A 19,181-nucleotide genomic window follows, 5' to 3' on the forward strand; every position below is an offset into this window, starting at 1 on the left:
TCATCTAAAAGTTAGTAGGTGCGGCTTATATCCCGGTGCGCTCTATAGTCTGGAAATTACGGTAATTAGAATAAAATGGTAGTTAGGTGATTTGCTTTGTTGTGCAGTATAATGTCCTCATGCAGCCTTCTCATGATGTATTTTTGATTTGATCATAATTTTCTTGAACCTTGTGCAGATCACACAGCAACTGGAAGGCATCTGTCTGCAGGTGATTGGCACTGTGCTGCAACAACATGTAATGGGTAAGTGGAGTTCCAGTTTATCTTGTTAAGCCACATTCTGTCTGCACTTTGCTCTCCCTATGCTCACTAGTATGTTTTAATTTCAATACATTTTGTGTCCCATGTGTTTTGCATACACTAACTTAGAATGTATGTTGTTGCAAATATTCTTGCTGTGTACTGTACTCTTATGAACTTTCTAAATCATGTTTTATTTTTCAGAGTTCTATGAGGAAATTCTGTCTTTGGCTCATAGCCTGACTTGCCAGCAGGTGTCACCACAAATGTGGCAGCTGCTTCCATTGGTCTATGAAGTCTTCCAGCAAGATGGATTTGACTACTTCACAGGTTAATATGCTAACGGCACATGCTGTCACAATACATGGCTATCTTTTATGCCTGTCATTAAACCAGATCCATGCCAATGTTTCAAGTTTTATTATGATTTTAACTAGGGGTCGAATCTTTTGACACGGTACAATTACGATTCAGAGGCTACAATTTGATGATAAATTGATATATGCATTGTTATTATATTGTATATTATTGATATAACAATAATAATGTTAAACACGGTGAAACTCCGGACAGTATTACCTTTTACTAAATCTATCGGGGGAAAAAAACATGATCGCCACAACTTGATAAACTTAAAGACTGACCAGCGCAAGCGCGTTAGCTATGTAAAAATTCTAACATGAATACAAGACACATTGACGTCTTTCCCCATTATTAAACTATATAACTCAATCTAAACTTGTATGAACACTTGGCTGTCTGAGCAACTAGGATATTCAATTGTGTACATTAAACCTACAGGCTGTGCTGTCTTAGCAAGCACAGACTGATCAATCTATACTCAAAGGAATACAACACAGACAGAAGTGGGTTTGTTTTGGTGTATTTTTTACTAACTATTAGCACAGAGAGGTGTCTATAACAGCAAGTTAACTCCCGGTTTTCCTCTATCAGTCTTTACCAATACAATTTTTTTATTTATACAAATTAAAATTGAAGAAGATACATATTCAAGCACCCAAATAAAAATATGGCTCTTAAAAAGCCAGAACAATTTTGTTTCTTTTGCCAAGAATCTATCTTGTTTATTTTAGCAATTTTTTTAATACAACACACATTGTGTGTGTGTGTGTGTGTGTATATACCGGTAGGTCCTTTTTGAGCACATTCAAAGATATCGCAATAATGATAACGTAATAAGTTTGCTCACAATATAATAAATGTTCATATCGTAACATCCCTATTGTATATTGTTATGTATTATAAAATACCGTATTTTTTGGAGTATAAGTCGCACCTGCCGAAAATGCATAATAAAGAAGGAAAAAAACACAAGTCGCACTGGAGTATAAGTCGCATTTTTTGGGGAAATTTATTTGATAAAACCCAACACCAAGAATAGACATTTGAAAGGCAATTTTAAATAAATAAAGAATAGTGAACAACAGGCTGTATAAGTGTACGTTATATGACGCATAAATAACCAACTGAGAACGTGCCTGGTATGTTAACGTAACATATTATGGTAAGAGTCATTCAAATAACTATAACATATAGAACATGCTATACGTTTACCAAACAATCTGTCACTCCTAATCGCTAAATCCGATGAAATCTTATACGTCTAGTCTCTTGCGTGAATGAGCTAAATAATATTATTTGATATTTTACGGTAATGTGTTAATAATTTCACACACAAGTCGCTCCTGAGTATAAGTCGCACCCCCGGCCAAACTATGCAAAAAACTGACTTATAGTCCGAAAAATACGGTACCGGTATATTAATAGTCTATATAAAGCTCCTCTGGCGGATGTAATTGCGTATATGGACAGACACGTACATTCTTTGTTGCCATAAACATGGAATAGAGCTGGACGATTATTGAAAAAAAAATAATAAAAGCATTTTTTATTGGTATTGTAATCACGATTAATAACACAATTATTCATCAATATGAAAATGAGTATTGTACCATACAAACTTAACTAAAAATATAATTGTAAAAAAAAAAAGAAAACAAGTTAAAGTAAAAGAAAACAATATAACTAAACAATATCAATATAAAACAATACAATTCAGTTTTTCTGTTTTTTTTAAGCTTTTACACCTGCTGTACCACAGAGTGTGTGCTTTTTGCGTCAAAATTTAATGTTTGTTGCATAAATGCAACAATTTATTGGTGGAATACATACAGCTTTGCACAATTTTGACCTGTATTTTAGGTCAAAGCATAATAACTATGTAAATGTATCTATAAGTGTTTAAAGTACATTATGCTTGTGTGAGGTACTTTTTTGGAAGCCTTTATTTTGTTACTGCAATCAGACTGGATGTAGCGCACCCCGCTATTATAGTCAAGGGAGGAAGTGCGGTGTGCTGTTCTCAGCTTTATGATGAATGATACAATTTGAAGCTGTAAAAAAGAGCCCCCCTCAAGTTGCGACTGCTGTTTTGTTAATACATTGATGTTACATCGATGATGTCTTTCACAATAACACAAGCAGATGAGATGTGTTGTGGGTGTATGAATTGTTCTTGCTAGCTTTTGCATCGTAGTTTCGTCGCTGTTTCAAAGGGCGGTCTTGACAGATTGTTTAGTTTAGGACGCGCGTTTGAGTGTGTCGGGGATGAATGTGCGGTCCTGAGCAGATTATTTTTCCAAACAAATCTCACAATGTCAACATTTCACTTACATTTATGTCAATTTACCTGATATTCTGAGAATAACAGCGGATTCCGTTTTATTGGCCAGTCATGAGACTCTGTACATGGTTACGTGAACGTGGAAATCGTATGGTCTTACTTTTTTCAGGTTATCTGCGAGGTCTTAAAGTCTTAAATCCAACAATTTGAATTTAAGGCCTTAAAATGTCTAAAATGTTCCTAAAATTGCATAAGGTTTTAAATAAGGTTTTGAAAAGTTTAAAAAATATATTATTAATTTTATTTAAACCTTGCATAAACTTTAGTCTTGCTTTAAAAGTGTTTCGGTTTTTGAGGATGCTATAACGAAACTAAAGTACACTACGTGTGCAGCCCGGTCGGAATTTATCATGCACCATTAGTCAGCGAGCTGCGCGCGCAGCGTGTGTTACAGTTAAGCATAGCAGCTGCGAAAACTTAAAAGCTCCTAGCAAAGTCAAATTACTTGTATAAGATGGGTAAGTGCAGGTTGAATGATTTGTGGCTCCAGAACAATCAATTTCATATATGTTGGAAGCTGGTGGATGGAAACATTTGAAGTGTTAAGGACCCAAATGTGGAGCCATCGAGGAGGGAAGCGTTTGTAAACATTGCGGTGAAAAGGAAAGGAATGATAATTTTAAAGTTGCACAACTATACAAGGATCAACTTAACTATAGCAAGGAAGATTTGCGAATGTCATCTTGTTCATGTCTAAATAAGAACGAGTCCTTGATTATCAGCAATGTTTTCAAATAAGTCACAAAAACCAGATATAAAATGAGCTGAGCAAATTTGAACGTTATCCACATTATTCACAACCAAGTACTGTTTGACGCTTGCAAGCTATAATCACCTTCTTTCTTTTTAGACAATCACTCTGTCTGCACTCTGTTTTTCACAACTTTGTGCAGATGCAGTGGTAGTAATGTAAGATGTTTTTATCTGTTTGCTCAATTCTGACATGCAAAAACAGGAAAAGTTAACTATTTAGCTTTAGCAGAGATGCTAACAGTTTTTTCACAGACAATATAATGCGCTAACCTCAACCATCGCTGACGTTCTGGTTGTTACATGAAAACATTTGATATGAAGCACACTGCACACAAGAAAACGGTTCTTTGGCAAATCTGAAAAATGGCTCTTATGTTTGCTAATGTTTTTTTCCAAGTAGTTTACAATAGAAGCTTCTGGTGTATTAGTTAATTTAACAATTTATTTTTTTATGTAAAAGAGCAGTGAATGAATTCATATCCTTACAATTCATCTGGCCTTCTGATTTCCCTTTGTTTTTGTACTTTTTTGGATGTGAAATGGTCTTCATTTATATTCATTATGGTCTTAAATTTGACTTGTTGAAACCTGCAGAGACTCCGTTTTTTGTTAAGTTTAGGCATACTAGTGTTGTCAAATAAAAAGTAACAACCATGGTGAGACCCCAAACTTTTCATTCGGTCCTTTTTTTTTCTTTCACCCGTCATCTGTTTCACCATTACAAAATGCGGAATTTGCATGCATGTTATGCGGCCCATTAATCTTTTTTTATTATTATTATATTTTCATGATGTGAGAAGCCATTATCCAAATTTGATTATTTGTCCAGCAATAATATGCAACTCAAAGAGGTGTGCCGTATCCATTATCTTTGGCCGACAATGATGTTGCCCTGTGTAGATATCATTCACTGTCCTAGATTTTTTTAACTACTTGCTAATTTTTGCTTTTTAACTTGTTACTCTCTACTGTAACGTGGTTCCAATTAGACTTCTGTTGAAGTGTACAAATCAATGTGAAATACTTCACATTCAAGCTATCTTAGCGCCACGGTTAGCATGGCTTTTCTCCTCCCTCCGTGTGTCCAGCTGTGCTCTAATCCCTGTGTATCTTCGCTTAAGCTAGATTTTTAGCCCTCCGTATTACTTTTTTAACATGTATAAATCAAGGAATTGGGACATTTGTCCATCAATTCAGAATCGTGCACATCCCAATTGTGATGCATCAAATAAGCAATCCATTCCTGTACCTCTTGTAACCACATGCACTGACATAGAAATTCCGTTGTGTGAATTGTCTCCATTTCAGATATGATGCCTCTGCTTCACAACTATGTAACAGTTGATACAGACACCCTCCTCTCTGACACCAAATACCTGGAAATTATGTATGACATGTGCAAGAAGGTAAAATGTAAAAAAAATCTAATTGTTTCTACACTTGGTTTGTGATCAGATGGTTGATGGTTGTCTTGTGATCTTGCAAAGGTCCTGACAGGTGATCCAGGCGAAGACCCTGAGTGCCATGCAGCAAAGCTTCTGGAAGTAATCATACTGCAATGCAAAGGTCGTGGCATTGACCAGGTCTGCACTTAATAATTCCAGTACCGTATTTTCCGCACTATAAGCCGCCCCGGGTTATTAGCCGCACCTTCAATGAATGGCATATTTCAAAACTTTGTCCACCTATAAGCCGCCCCGGACTATAAGCCGCGCCTACGCTGCGCTAAAGGGAATGTCAAAAAAACAGTCAGATAGGTCAGTCAAACTTTAATAATATATTAAAAACCAGCGTTCTAACAACTCTGTCCCAAAATGTACGCAAATGTGCAATCACAAACATAGTAAAATTCAAAATAGTGCAGAGCAATAGCAACATAATGTTGCTCGAACGTTAATGTCACAACACACAAAATAAACATAGCGCTCACTTTCTGAAGTTATTCTTCATTCGTAAATCCTTCGAATTCTTCGTCTTCGGTGTCCGAATTGAAAAGTTGGGCAAATGTGGGATCCAAAATGGCCGGTTCCGTCTCGTCGAAGTCATCGGAGTCAGTGTCACTGTTGTCCAGCAGTTCTGTGAATCCTGCCTTCCGGAAAGCTCGGACCACAGTTGTGACCGAAATATCTGCCCAGGCATTTACGATCCACTGGCAGATGTTGGCGTATGTCGTCCGGCGCTGTCTGCCTGTCTTAGTGAAGGTGTGTTCGCCTTCGGTCATCCATTGTTCCCACGCCGTTCGCAGTCGTGATTTGAATGCCCTGTTGACACCAATATCCAGCGGTTGGAGTTCTTTTGTTAATCCACCCGGAATGACGGCGAGTGTTGTATTTGTGTGCTTCACTTGTTTTTTGACACCATCTGTGATGTGGGCGCGCATAGAGTCGTATATCAACATGGACGGAGCTGTGTGAAAAAAGCCACCCGGCCTCTTCGCGTAAACTTCCCTTAACCACTCGCTCATCTTTTCTTCATCCATCCATCCCTTCGAGTTAGCTTTTATGATGACGCCGGCTGGAAAGGTCTCTTTTGGCAAGGTCTTCCTTTTGAATATCACCATGGGTGGAAGTTTCAGGCCATTAGCATGGCAAGCTAGAACCACATTGAAGGACGACTTCTCATTCCCTGTGGTGCGAATATTCACCGTACGTGCTCCCGTTGTATCCACAGTATCCACAGTGCGGTTCACAGGAATATCAGTTGCTGTGAAATAGTAATCCGTGTGAGGATGGAGAGATTGCGTCTTTTCATGAACCGGATCCTTGTCGCTTAGTAGGAGCCATTTTGTGGTCTTTACAGATGTAAACAGGAAATGAAACGTACGGTAATATCCGCGCGCTTTTTCTTCTTCTACGCGGGCGGGTGGTTGCTTACAGTAGAAGAAGAAGCGCTTCCTGTTCTATGGGGGCGGGTGCTTACCTTGGCGGTTGCTTGCGTAGAAGAAGCGCTTCCTGTTCTACCGGGAAAAAAGATGGCGGCTGTTTACCGTAGTTACGAGACCGAAACTTTATGAAAATGAATCTTAATATTTATCCATATATAAAGCGCACCGGGTTAAAAGCCGCACTGTCAGCTTTTGAGTAAATTTGTGGTTTTTAGGTGCGGCTAATGGTGCGGAAAATACGGTATTTTCATGTACACCACCCATATACTGTATCATGATGCTATCCACATTTGCATATGTAATTTCAGGTTGTGCCCCTGTTCGTGGCTGCTGCACTGGAGCGCTTGACGCGGGAGGTAAAGACCAGTGAGCTGAGGACAATGTGCTTGCAAGTGGCCATTGCCGCACTTTACTACAGTCCCCCTCTGCTGCTCAACACTTTAGAGAATCTGCGATTTCCCAACAACACTGAGCCAATCACAAACCACTTCATCAGCCAGTGGCTCAAAGATGTTGATTGCTTTCTTGGGTAAGACCATTTTAGCATTGTTTAATCTTCCTATTTCTTTATGATTTCACCAACTATGGCTGATCATGTGGCGAGAAAAGGTTGAATCTGCATCGCGGTTGGTAATAAGACTTTTTTTTTTAAATACCTTAACAATCCAAGAGCCCCACACCAGCGGGCCATTACCTGTCATGAAAACCAATCCGATGTTTATTAGCAAAAGGGTTACTCCACGCCAAGCTAGGCCTCCATAAATACACTCTTAACTGCTGATGCACACTACCATTGTTTTCGTCAGATGTGCAGTTTTCCCAAATATTGATTTGTAAATTTGATTAGCGTGTATGTATTACCGTATTTTCACCGGATTATAAGGCGCACCTTCAATGAATGGCATATTTCAAAACTTTGTTCATATATAAGGCGCACCTATGCATCCATTAGATGGAGCTGCGCTAAAGGGAATGTCAACAAAACAGTCAGGTCAGTCAAACTTTATTAATAGATTACAAACCAGCGTTCTGACAACTCTGTTCACTCCCAAAATGAATAAACAGCTGATTTACTTATGTTACGGTAAATCAAACGTTAGTGCAATCACAATATAGTAACACTTGAAATAGTGCAGAGCAATAACAATATCAATAACTCAACGTTGCTCAAATGTTAATGTCACACAACACACAAAATAAACATGTAAAGCTCACTTTATGAAGTCATTCTTCATCCACGAATCCCTCGAATTCTTCTTCTTCAGTGTCCGAATTAAACAGTTGGGCGAATACGGCATCCAAAATGCCTGGCTCCGTCTCGTCGAAGTCGTCATTAATCGAGTCAGTGTCGCTGCTGTTGTCTAGCAGTTCAGTGACAATTCCTGCCTTCCTGAAAGCTCGGACCACAGTTGAGACTGATATATGAGCCCAGGCATTTACGATCCACTGGCAGATAGTGGCGTATGTCGTACGGCGCTGTCTTGGTGAACGTGTGTTCGCCTTCTGTCGTCCGTGTTCTACTGCGTGACTGATCGCTTTGAGTTTAAACTCTGCGTCGTAAGCGTGTCTCTTAATAGGAGCCATTTTGGGGTCTTTACATAAACACACAAATGGAAATGAAACGTCATATATCCCAGCATGCACCGCGCGCCTCTTCTTCTACGGGGGCGGCTGCTTACCATAGAAGAAGAACTTCTTCTACGGGGAAAAAAACAGCCGGCAACTTATTTTTCCCCGTAGAAGAAGAAGCGCCTCTTCTTCTACGGGAAAAATAAGTTGCTGGCTGTTTACCGTAGCTGCGAGACCTAAACTTTATGAAAATGAAGTTTAGGTTTGTTGTGGCTCAATATTGGTCCATATATAAGGCGCACCGGGTTATAAGGCGCACTGTCAGCTTTTGACAAAATTGGAGGGTTTTAGGTGCGCCTTATAGTGCGGAAAATACGGTACTCACACAGTGCTACATAAACAACTTTAAGTGTCTTAAAACTTTTGACTCAAACTAAAAGTAAACTGCTTGCTTCATATCCTAGGGGAACACAGCTAATACCTCATGTGCCAAAACGTACCAGCTTATTTTCTGTGGTCTACGTAGCTCAGGCCAATAACAAATCTTTGATGATGACTCACACATTGTAGAGTGACTTGTCATTATTTCCTGTTCTCAATACACCGGAACGCTTGATTCTAATATAAGAAAAACCTGTGTGAAATACAACATTTTTGTTGTATTGATTTTTAACGGGTCATTAATAAGGACTGTCTCCCAATTCATAACTCCACACTGTTTTTAAGGCAACGTGATTTTGAAATGTTTTTTTTATTTTTAAATCATTTTTAAAGTAAATTCAAACTCTTAATACCTAGGCGCACAGTCACAGATAAAACATTCAGCTTGTTGAATTTTAAAAGATCCTAAATAAATCCATGTGTCTACTTCAAATACTTATTGACAGCTTCACATTTACTATTTGTGACTTTTTTAGGTGCTTTAGCCAAAAGAAAGTACTGGAATGCTAAGGGGTTAATTGGGCTTAATTTGATCCACAATGGGTTCTGTATTAGTGTTGCTAGCTTCAAGTGTGGTCGATGCCATAAAGACGTATACTAATAATCAGGGATGTGGAAATGTCTGCAAACCGCGGACATCTGCGTTTTTTTTACATAAATGTTCACGTAAAAATATTACTTCCGTGTTTTTTAATGAAATATTGTAACGTGTAAGAACGGGAGTCGGAGGAGTGTCAAAAGATGTAGCCAATTTTTCTTAATGACATTCAGACTTTTTCTTATAAGCCATCGAGCAGTGTCTATACATCTGTGGCTTCTCTGCGTAACACACACCAAAAATGTGTCCTGTGAAAACCTGTCGGACCGGAACTCTCTAACAATAACAAAAGTTCTGTGGGTGAATTATGGCAGTCCACCACAATGTTAAAAAACAAGATGTAAACAAAATGTGTTTGATGCTCGCCTCAGCTGCAGGTACTCACTGTTCCAATTGCATGAGCGTTACACTTATTTGCAGGACAGGGATACGATCAGGGTCACCGAAACAAGCTTGCTAGTTAGCATCATATAGCTAGCTTACTTGTCACAAGTCGCCTGCGTTCGCTCTTCGAGCCTCAGCGTTGACAGCTTTTTACTTTGCTGCTAATCATATTTGGATGATTACAATACAAACGCTGAGGGTTCCGAAGTAGTTGTAGTTCTAGAGCATTTATTAGTAGCTGGCGAGAAGGTATATTTTCGACATGACTGATGTAAACAGAGGTCTCAACACGGGAAGGATATTACCCGAGGGGGAGTGGTTATATAGTATAGAGTAGGGCTGTACGGTATACCGGTAGTAGTATAGTATCGCGGTACTCATGAATCAAAAGCGGTACTATACTCTGTTTGAAAAGTACCGGTTCCCCAATTTATTTTTCTTATTTTTTTTAACTGGCATGACGATGGTCGTCACGTCATGACATTGCTGGTTTTTGAAGCGGAGGAGCATGTTCGGCAGCGCACAATCACTGAGTACTCACAAGCAGACACGGTGTTTAGACAGAAAAGGGAGAACGGACGCATTTTGGCCTAAAAACTAAAGATAAAGGTGAAGCTAAACACTGAAACGCCCTCAGGAAGAGGTGCTTTAAGACATGGCTAGCTAGCAGCTAAAATCCATCTGCAGTCGGCAGTGTTTTAGCTACTTCTAAATCACTAATCCTCGTCTCCATGGCGACAAAGTAAGTTTCTTACAAATACCATTCCTGCAGGTCGAGGAATAGCTAAACATGCTTCACGACACACTGTAGCTCACTGGCGTCACAAAACGCCATGGGTGGACCTACACCTGACATCCACTGTAATGATATCGAGTACAAGAGCGTATCTAGTTAAAACTACGATGATTACATCGATATTTTTTATCGTCACAAAATCTTTTTTCCTTTTAAAAAAATTCATATGTTTGTAAACTCTGGAAATACGTCCCTGGACACATGAGGACTTTGAATATGACCAATGTATGATGATCCTGTAACTATTTGGTATCTGATCAATACCTAAATTTGTGGTATCATCCAAAACTAATGTAAAGTATCCAAACAGAAAAATAACTGATTATTACATTTTCACAGGAGTGTAGATAAAACATGTTGAAACAGAAAATAACCAGATATTAACAGTAAATGAACAAGTAGATTAATAAACCATTTTTACAGCTTGTCCCTCATAATTTTGACAAAATAATAGAATGAGAAATGATACAACATGTTACTGCATACGTCAGCACCCAAATAAGAAGCCTTTGTTTACTTACTAATACAAGTTGTCTAGTATGTTCAGTATTTTATTTAAGGAATACATTTTTCTTCGATTGCAAAAAGAAAAATATGTTTAATGTACCGTAAGATTTTTTGTTAAGATAAAGCCAATAATTAAATTTTTTGTGGTCCCCTTTATTTAGAAAATTATTGGAATACATTTTGGTACCGGTAACAAAATATTGGTATACGGACAACCCTAGAGTAGAGTTGCCAAATGGGAAACGTTTTCTGAGTTTTGCATGCATGGTAAATATTTTTTTTACATTACATTTTCAATGATAATAATGTTCAATGATCTACTCAAAAAAGCTAAAAATTCTCTGGTACATAAAATGGGACATGTAAGTGTCAAAAATGACAGCCAAAGGAGTCAAAAATGACAGCCTAAAGAGATTGGTAGATTAGAATAAATCTAAAGGTAAAATAGAGTGTAGAATTGTACCCAGTTGAAGGAAAAGTAGTCTTGAGTTTTTTACTGTTTTTTTTATTTATTTGGGGTTTTTGTGGCAGCACTTAAAATTTCCCCTTTTTTTTTTAAAATTCAGTTTTCCTCTTTTTCTCAAAGTGTGCTGCTCACATGCCTGAATAAAACATAAGAAAAATGTCTGTTTTTCCAACACTTTGCAAGCCTAATAACCTCATATGGTCCTAACACCTCTACCTTTATTTTTCCTAAACAAACTTAAAACAGACAAACATTAATGTAATGTGCATACAATAGGGATGTCCCGATCCGATATTTGGATCGGATCGGCTGCCGATATTTGCCAAAAATTGCGTATCGGCAAGGTATGGGAAAATGCCGATCCAGATCCAGTTTAAAAAAAACTCCGGTCCGTGTTTTCCAACGCACCGATTTAAATAATACATTCCACTTTTCTGCTGCTCCGTAATTTCCGTTCCGCATTTTCCAGCACACCTTCAACACATCCACACGTCTGTGGATTCTCACGCAGTTGCTTTTAGCTGCTGGCAGTACACGACAGGCTCTTCTCACTCTTTCCTGTGTCTCCCTCTCACAGACAGCAAGTGCACCTTCTTACACACGTCACATACTGTCACGTCATACGTCACATACTGTCACGTCATACGTCACATACGTATACGTCCTCCCCGAGCAGAGAGGTAGCAGCATGGCTAACGTTAGCTGTGATGCTAGCGCAGCCGTGCGAGCAACGCTCCCTCTAAGGTGCTCGCCTGTGCAATTGCGCACTGTTTAAGCGTCCTCTGCGCATAGCAAATCTATGCCACGCGCAAAATCTAATAAAAAAATAAGCGCATAACAATTTTCGACACACGGACACGACAGAGAAAACAGTTTTCGTCATCATTGTTCAAATATTGTGACGTCTGTTGAGACGCTTATCTCCATTCGGTGCCATACGCCCACACCATCAAAATGCTGAGGCAAAAATTTCCACATCAACACCGTATGAAAAAATTTGTGATTTTTTTTTTAGTTGTGATTTCCTTCTCTGCATGAAAGTTTAAAAGTAGCATATATTATTGCAGTATGAAGAAGAATGTTTTAATGTAGACATGCAAGCCTTGAAAGAACATTTTGAAAATCAAGACTACATTTCCTGCAAATGGGTGCATTTCTACCCTATATTTTAACTTTAGATTTATTCTCATATCAAACTCTTTTGGCTGTCTTTTTGACACTTACATCCGGCGCCCCCCTCCACACCCTGGATTATAATGTAAATAATTCAATGTGATTATCTTGTGTGATGACTGTATTATGATGATAGTATATATCTGATAGTATATATCTGTATCATGAATCAATTTAAGTGGACCCCGACTTAAACAAGTTGAAAAACTTATTGGGGTGTTACCATTTAGTGGTCAATTGTACGGAATATGTACTTCACTGTGCAACCTACTAATAAAAGTCTCAATCAATCAATCAAAACACTTAGAATCATCATACTGCTGTGATTATATGCATCAAGTGTTCATTCAAGGCTAAGGCAAAATATCGAGATATATTTGTGTATCGCAATGTGGCCTTAAAATATCGCAATATTAAAAAAAGGCCATATCGCCCAGCCCTAGTTCAATGATGCCATTTCTGTTTGTCATGTATAATTTTGTCTATTTTGTGTTTATCCTTGAATAAACAGGTCAGTTTCTTGTTACCAACCATTGTGTATTATTCAAACTCCCCTAATTCAGCTGGCTAGTTGTTATCAAGAGTACTAAAACCCTTTTCAACATGATTCTGACAACTAAGTAGGCTAAATAACTTTAAACTTTAATACATGCTCGGATAGGCCAGTATCGGTCAGTATCGGTATCGGTCAGTATCGGTATCGGATCGGAAATGCAAAAACAATATCGGTATCGGATCGGAAGTGCAAAAACCTGGATCACATCCCTAGCATACAATACTGTGAAAACTATTACAGTACCGGTAGATGCCCACTGTTGCAAGACCCTCAACAAATTGCAGAACACCACAAATAATGATTGATTGACAATAATGAACACACCATAAAAAGCTCTAAAATGTTTTTTTTCTGTTACTAAAAGCATTTAAAATTCAATGTTTTACATTGAGAAACATTTACATGTGCTCAGTATCGTTCTTGTTACACATGTCTTGTCAAACTATGTTTCTGTTATGGAAGATGTTGAGCCCACTGCTAGATTCATCGCTGCAACACAGTAATGCCATCAGGCCACTTTCTATTTAACTTGCTTAAATATTTATTAATTATATACATTTACAATTTGAATAATGACATTGTATAAGATTTATGGATACTGATGCATGGTTTTAATTTGCCCTAATGAACATTTTCACCAAAGAAATGTCAGTATACTGTTGGAGTTTTAATATGATTAAACACACATGAGTAACTCAGTCACTGTGCTTTTTTAAGTACAGCAGCAAAATAATCCACTAAAGAGCCAAATAAAATTGTAGCATACAATAATAGTCCAAAAAAAGTCAATGAGAGCTTGTTACCAGAATGTCATTGAATGCGCCACGCTGCCACGTCCAGCCAAACAATCAAGAATAATATAGCGCATATTGTCTGTAGTATGGATGAATGTTTGTTCTCTCCCTACCTCATTTCCTTTTTGCGTTATTTATAATAATCTTATAATAATAATAATCGATAATCTTTTTAAAAAGTGTTGTGTTAGTATTTTGGTTGTCTGGGGCACAGGAAATGGATTTACATTGTTTCCGATGGGACAAATTGTTCCAGTTTTTATGATTCGGGTTTCAACTGACGCTTTAAAACGAATAAATACCAAAAACCGAGATACCACTGTATGCTGGGGGTGAATGCCAAACCACGAATAGGCAAAGATCTACTACCATTCATTTTTACAAGAAGCCCTAGAGCTCAGTGTGGTGTTTTTTAATCACTTTTTTAAGTGGAAATATATATTTTTAAATAAATGTATTTTCCAAACAGGCTTCACGACAGGAAAATGTGCATCCTGGGCTTATGTGCCCTCATTGACCTAGAGCACAGGCCCCAGGCCATCAATCAGGTGGCTGGGCAGCTTCTTCCAGCAGCTATCCTGCTATTCAGCGGCCTCAAGAGGGCGTATGCCTGCCGTGCGGAGCACGAGAATGAGGATGACGACGATGACGATGAAGACGGGGAAGAGGACGATGAGAATGGTAGCATTTTTCTTTTAAGGTTTTTTTTTATTGCCATATTGCTCCTCTGCTGGGATCATTCTTTTATTTTTGTGAAACTAAAATCTGATCTTCACAATTTTATCTAAATTTAGCTGAGCTCGGCAGTGATGAGGACGACATTGATGATGAAGGTCAAGAATATCTAGAGATGCTTGCCAAGCAGGCAGGAGAGGATGGAGACGACGAAGACTGGGAGGAAGACGATGCTGAGGAGACGGCACTAGAGGGTTACACGACCGCTGTAGATGATGACGACAACTTTGTGGACGAGTATCAGATCTTTAAAGCCATACTACAAAGTAAGACATTTGATTGAACGTTCCCTTTAAATCCGAATGACAGAATAGTGTTGATGTAAGCTGTGCATAACCAGTGTTCAATAATTCATTATCACCTTTGTTTAGATATTCAGTCACGTGACCCAGCGTGGTACCAGGCGCTAACTCATGTCCTTGATGAAGAGCAAGGCAAACAGCTTCATGACATTGGTACACTTGCAGACCAGAGACAGGCAGCACATGGTGAGCATTGTAATTCAACACTTACAATTATTAACAGGACATATGATTTTTTTCCCTACATTTAAAACAATTCCTTGTGGTCTTAACATGTATTGGATATACTTTGGTGTCAATTTTGCTCCAAAGTCTTTTTTTTAACCGTTTTTGGAGTCTGCAAGATATTCCAATTTTGGAGGCGTTCTCAGATTGCAAATTAAATCACGTCCTACCTTCTCCAAAAGTATCATAATATATATTTTAAAATGGTACACTGTTTATTAAATATGTATCTTGAAGTCGTCGCTGCTATTTTTTTCCGGAGACACGGTCCGAAATACACTTCATAAACATTATATAAATTCACCCGGTCACAACATTAGGTACACCTGCACACTCCCAGATCGATTCAGAGTGCATTAAAAAGCTGCTTTTAGCACCATTTTTGTTACTGCATATCGGTGTTCTTTTGCATATGCCACAATTAAATGAAAATACTTTATCCTACCTTTTTTATGTTTCCTCAGCCTGAAACAGAGGGGAATAAGCTCCACTCCCTCTGGCTGAGAGCTTGACTTAATGTCCAAATAAATACGTCCACCCGGCGGTGACGTTACAATATAACCAGACCGCAGAACCCTGTGAATAGAAGCATCCAAAACTGTGTGCAAGCTCATGCCAAAAAGCATGAACCTTATGATTTTACGCTTTGGCATTGTTTAACGTGAGAATCCCAACTTTGTAAGACAATATTCATCATAGGTCCCTTTAAAAAAAAAATAAAAAAAATTTGTCAACATTAATTTGATCACTTTTTACAGCATACTTGCAGGTGTTTTTTTTATTTTATTGTTTTAGGTTTTTTAATACGAAGTAATCTCAAGGCCCTAGCACTGATTTCATTTTTCAACTTTCAGAATCCAAGATGATCGAGAAACACGGCGGGTACAGGTTCACAGCGCCAGTGGTACCACCTACTTTTGACTTTGGAGGCACTGCGCCAGGAATGAATTGAGTCACCCGCTCTTCTTTTTATTACTCTGTGACTGATTGTAGTGAAGTGAGAAAAAAAGCTTGTGTTGTTCCCTTAAGTAGTGGTTCCAGAACTGGTTCTTCTCCGTCATTCTTCAATTTTATCAAATGGGGAAATAGCACGAGAAGACGTGGGAGAGCAACCAAAATGCAACCAATGGCTGGGGGAAACAAACAAACCAAGAACTTGAGCTGCGATGCAAGAGGAAATGCTCTGAACAACACTGTCTTCTGGAGTCCAGGAGGGGCGACTGTCACGACAACAATGCGCCTGTTTATTTCCCACTTAAACAAAATTGAGGGATTAACATTTAAGGAATTGATAATGGGACTAAATATTACATTATCACTGTCGTGGCCACACGGCCGTAATAAGATTATTCCTCTGGTAGTGGTTGTTATCTCTTGTTTTCTGCATAAACAATCTAGTTTATGTACATACAAGCCAAGGTTATTGATTTTTTTCAAGTAGCCTTGAAAGGCAACCAGAGGCATTTATAAGGTGTCAACTGTATTCATATGTAGCATATTGGATACTTCATAGCGCTATGTGATGCCTGATCTCTGTAAATTAATGACTAGCACTTTCATATTGTTCAGGTCTCCTAGCCTTCTGTATCAGACTGCATTTTTTTAAATTGAGGACTATTTAAACTGAACTCAGCTGTAAATCTTGTTACTTTGCGAGCGACTTGAGCCATGGCTGGTCGTCTGCATCCAGAGAAGATTAGGGGCTAACATTAGAGATTGTGCAAGAAGAGAATGTTCTCTGTGTTCAGTATGGCTACAGGACGTGTTGATGAGCACTGAAAGTACAATTGATTACATTACTGAAGCATGTACAATTGAACTTCGCGCAAAGGTCTCAAGCTTTTGGTTGGTGTATGGATGAACCATCTATATAACGACATATTAAAAGAAAAAAAGCTAAGGGATTGTATGATCAGTGTGTTTCATTACACCGACATTTTTTGTTTTAATTTACACTAGTCATTAAAATCCATATACTCACCTGTGGTTAATTGTCATAGAAGTTTTTTTTTTTCCAACCAGGAAACCACCGACCGTTATAACCAGTGGCTGTGTTCTAAAAGTGAACGTAGGGTGGCGCTATCGTGCACTTGTTAATTGGCAGCAGACGAGGGCACACCACAACTTGAACTCAAGTCGCACACAAGCAGTAGTCTCACTTCAGTGTTGGTTTTAAACAAAATGTGGCTCCGCGAAGAACTCTTGAAGTCCATATGGCACGTTTTCACAGCCCTCGACGTGGACCAGCGTGGAAAAGTGTCCAAGTCTCAGTTGAAGGTGAGAATTATGACCGTAGCAATTTTCCAATTTTGGTTATTTCACGTCATGAAGGTGGCTGCTACCGCTGGTTACAAGCCAACATTACGGCTTTAAAAATATTTGAAATAAAGGAAAACAGTAAGGTTCAGTACATTTTACCAAACTGTCTCATGTGAAATGGACTAATTACCCGTGACCCTATTGCTCATTTATACATGTTTCATTTAACGATGTTATAAAATGCTTTTGATTATAAAGAACCACCATCGCTCAAGGCAATGTACTGAATTATGGATTGGCTAAAAGTGTTAGAAGTATATTTGTCACTTTTTAATATCTGCAGTAAAATGCAGTCATGTGAAAACATTAATTTAACTGGAATGATAGAATAATATAGAAACTGGCTGATTTAGTGTTATATTTACTTAAAAAAGATTTTTACAACTTTGGTGCATAAAAGGTACAATTTTGCTATGAAATAAGTTTGGTAGGTTTCTCAGTCAAGAACATGACACTTATGTGATGATTATGAATAGTGTGATGTGTCATGATTATGAATCAGATAATCACTTGAATTTATATTCATGATTAATCACAGGTTGCCACTAGTTTGCAAATTATCCAAAAATACCTCAATATTTGGACGTCAGTGCAATTTTGTCAGAATGTCATCTAGGGAAAACAATTTCAAATGTTTTACTTGAATGCACGTAATTTATTTGCTCAAAACTTGGCTAAAGTTTGTTCTAAAGTCCAATCTGGGTGTATGTTAAGGTCAAATTTGTCAGTGAGCACAATCGTTAAGAGAAGGGGTGCCCAAAGTGGGCCCCGGGGGCCTAATTTTCCCCGCCGAGTTTTTGTTTGTCTCACCACTGGGTGGTTTTCCAAATTCAATACGTATTCATAATGACCTCTTTCAAGCTCACTAAACCATTGAGGCTAATAGTGATGGGATCGACAGTTCTTTTGACTGTACTGAATCACTAGAATCAGTTCCTTAAATTGAGTCGTTCAAAAAATTCGTTCACCGAATCCCCCACCCCAAAAAAAAAAATATGAGGGGGGGGGGCGTGCGTAGTACAGTACAGTGCAGACATTCGCGGGAGAAGCAGCAAATAGGGTGAACGTGAGTCCCTACACAGCTCTGTGCATGCAGTACACCAGGCAGTGAGTGACTGACACAGCGCCACAGTCAGCACAGTTCAGTACGTGAACCTGAATCACTTCAGCAGCAGCAGTTCTGTGTGCAGGTCGGCGAATCATGAGTCAGTAACAGCTTCCCCAACGGCAGATCTCGGTGTGTGTCAGTTCGCGAACGACATAAGCCCTCAGCACCCAATGAACGACACGCACAGTGACTGAACGAGAGCCTCAATGTGACGTCCTCCTCCGCGACAGTCAGTTCTCTGTCAGTAGGTTCGCGATTCCTGATTCTGTCGTTCACTGAGTGATTCATGTCGTTAATCCGCGGTGAACGAATCGTTCGCTCAGTCCCTCCCCCCGCCCCCATGATGAGTAGCTGGCTGCGTCGTTCGCCGACGTCGAGGGTTCAGTGAGTCACAGAATGCGCCAGTTCCACTTATACCGGCATGGTCGCGGCGGAGCTCAACTGAACTGAGAAAGGAACGAATCAGTTCATGAAGTGATTTGGTTCAGTACGTTCACTCAAAAGATTTGTTCGTTCGAACGACACATTAGAGGCTAAGGCTAACTAGTTTCCATCAATCAAGTGTGATGATCGCCACTACCTTATAAATGGGTCTAACTCTAAACTCTTCACTCATTGTGCTGCT

The 19,181-nt window shown here is 38.8% G+C and overlaps 2 protein-coding genes across 2 annotated transcripts in view; both read left to right on the plus strand.

The window, feature by feature from the left end:
• The window catches only part of ipo7 (importin 7), a 42,448-nt gene extending 25,419 nt beyond the window's left edge, over positions 1–17,029 (plus strand). Inside the window, exons 17-25 of the mRNA XM_061963984.1 lie at positions 179–245; positions 447–572; positions 5,008–5,105; positions 5,187–5,282; positions 6,892–7,112; positions 14,337–14,548; positions 14,662–14,868; positions 14,974–15,090; positions 15,984–17,029. Of these exons, the coding sequence (XP_061819968.1) occupies positions 179–245; positions 447–572; positions 5,008–5,105; positions 5,187–5,282; positions 6,892–7,112; positions 14,337–14,548; positions 14,662–14,868; positions 14,974–15,090; positions 15,984–16,081 (1,242 nt within the window). The 3' untranslated portion in view covers positions 16,082–17,029. The remainder of the gene's footprint in view (positions 1–178; positions 246–446; positions 573–5,007; positions 5,106–5,186; positions 5,283–6,891; positions 7,113–14,336; positions 14,549–14,661; positions 14,869–14,973; positions 15,091–15,983) is intronic.
• A 126-nt stretch (positions 17,030–17,155) lies between these two features.
• swap70a (switching B cell complex subunit SWAP70a) overlaps positions 17,156–19,181 on the plus strand; it is a 29,295-nt gene continuing 27,269 nt past the window's right edge. Inside the window, exon 1 of the mRNA XM_061963985.1 lies at positions 17,156–17,406. Coding sequence (XP_061819969.1) covers positions 17,311–17,406 — 96 coding nt within the window. The 5' untranslated portion in view covers positions 17,156–17,310. The remainder of the gene's footprint in view (positions 17,407–19,181) is intronic.

This window comes from Nerophis lumbriciformis, linkage group LG06, assembly GCF_033978685.3.
Source record: "Nerophis lumbriciformis linkage group LG06, RoL_Nlum_v2.1, whole genome shotgun sequence".
NCBI lineage: Eukaryota > Metazoa > Chordata > Actinopteri > Syngnathiformes > Syngnathidae > Nerophis > Nerophis lumbriciformis.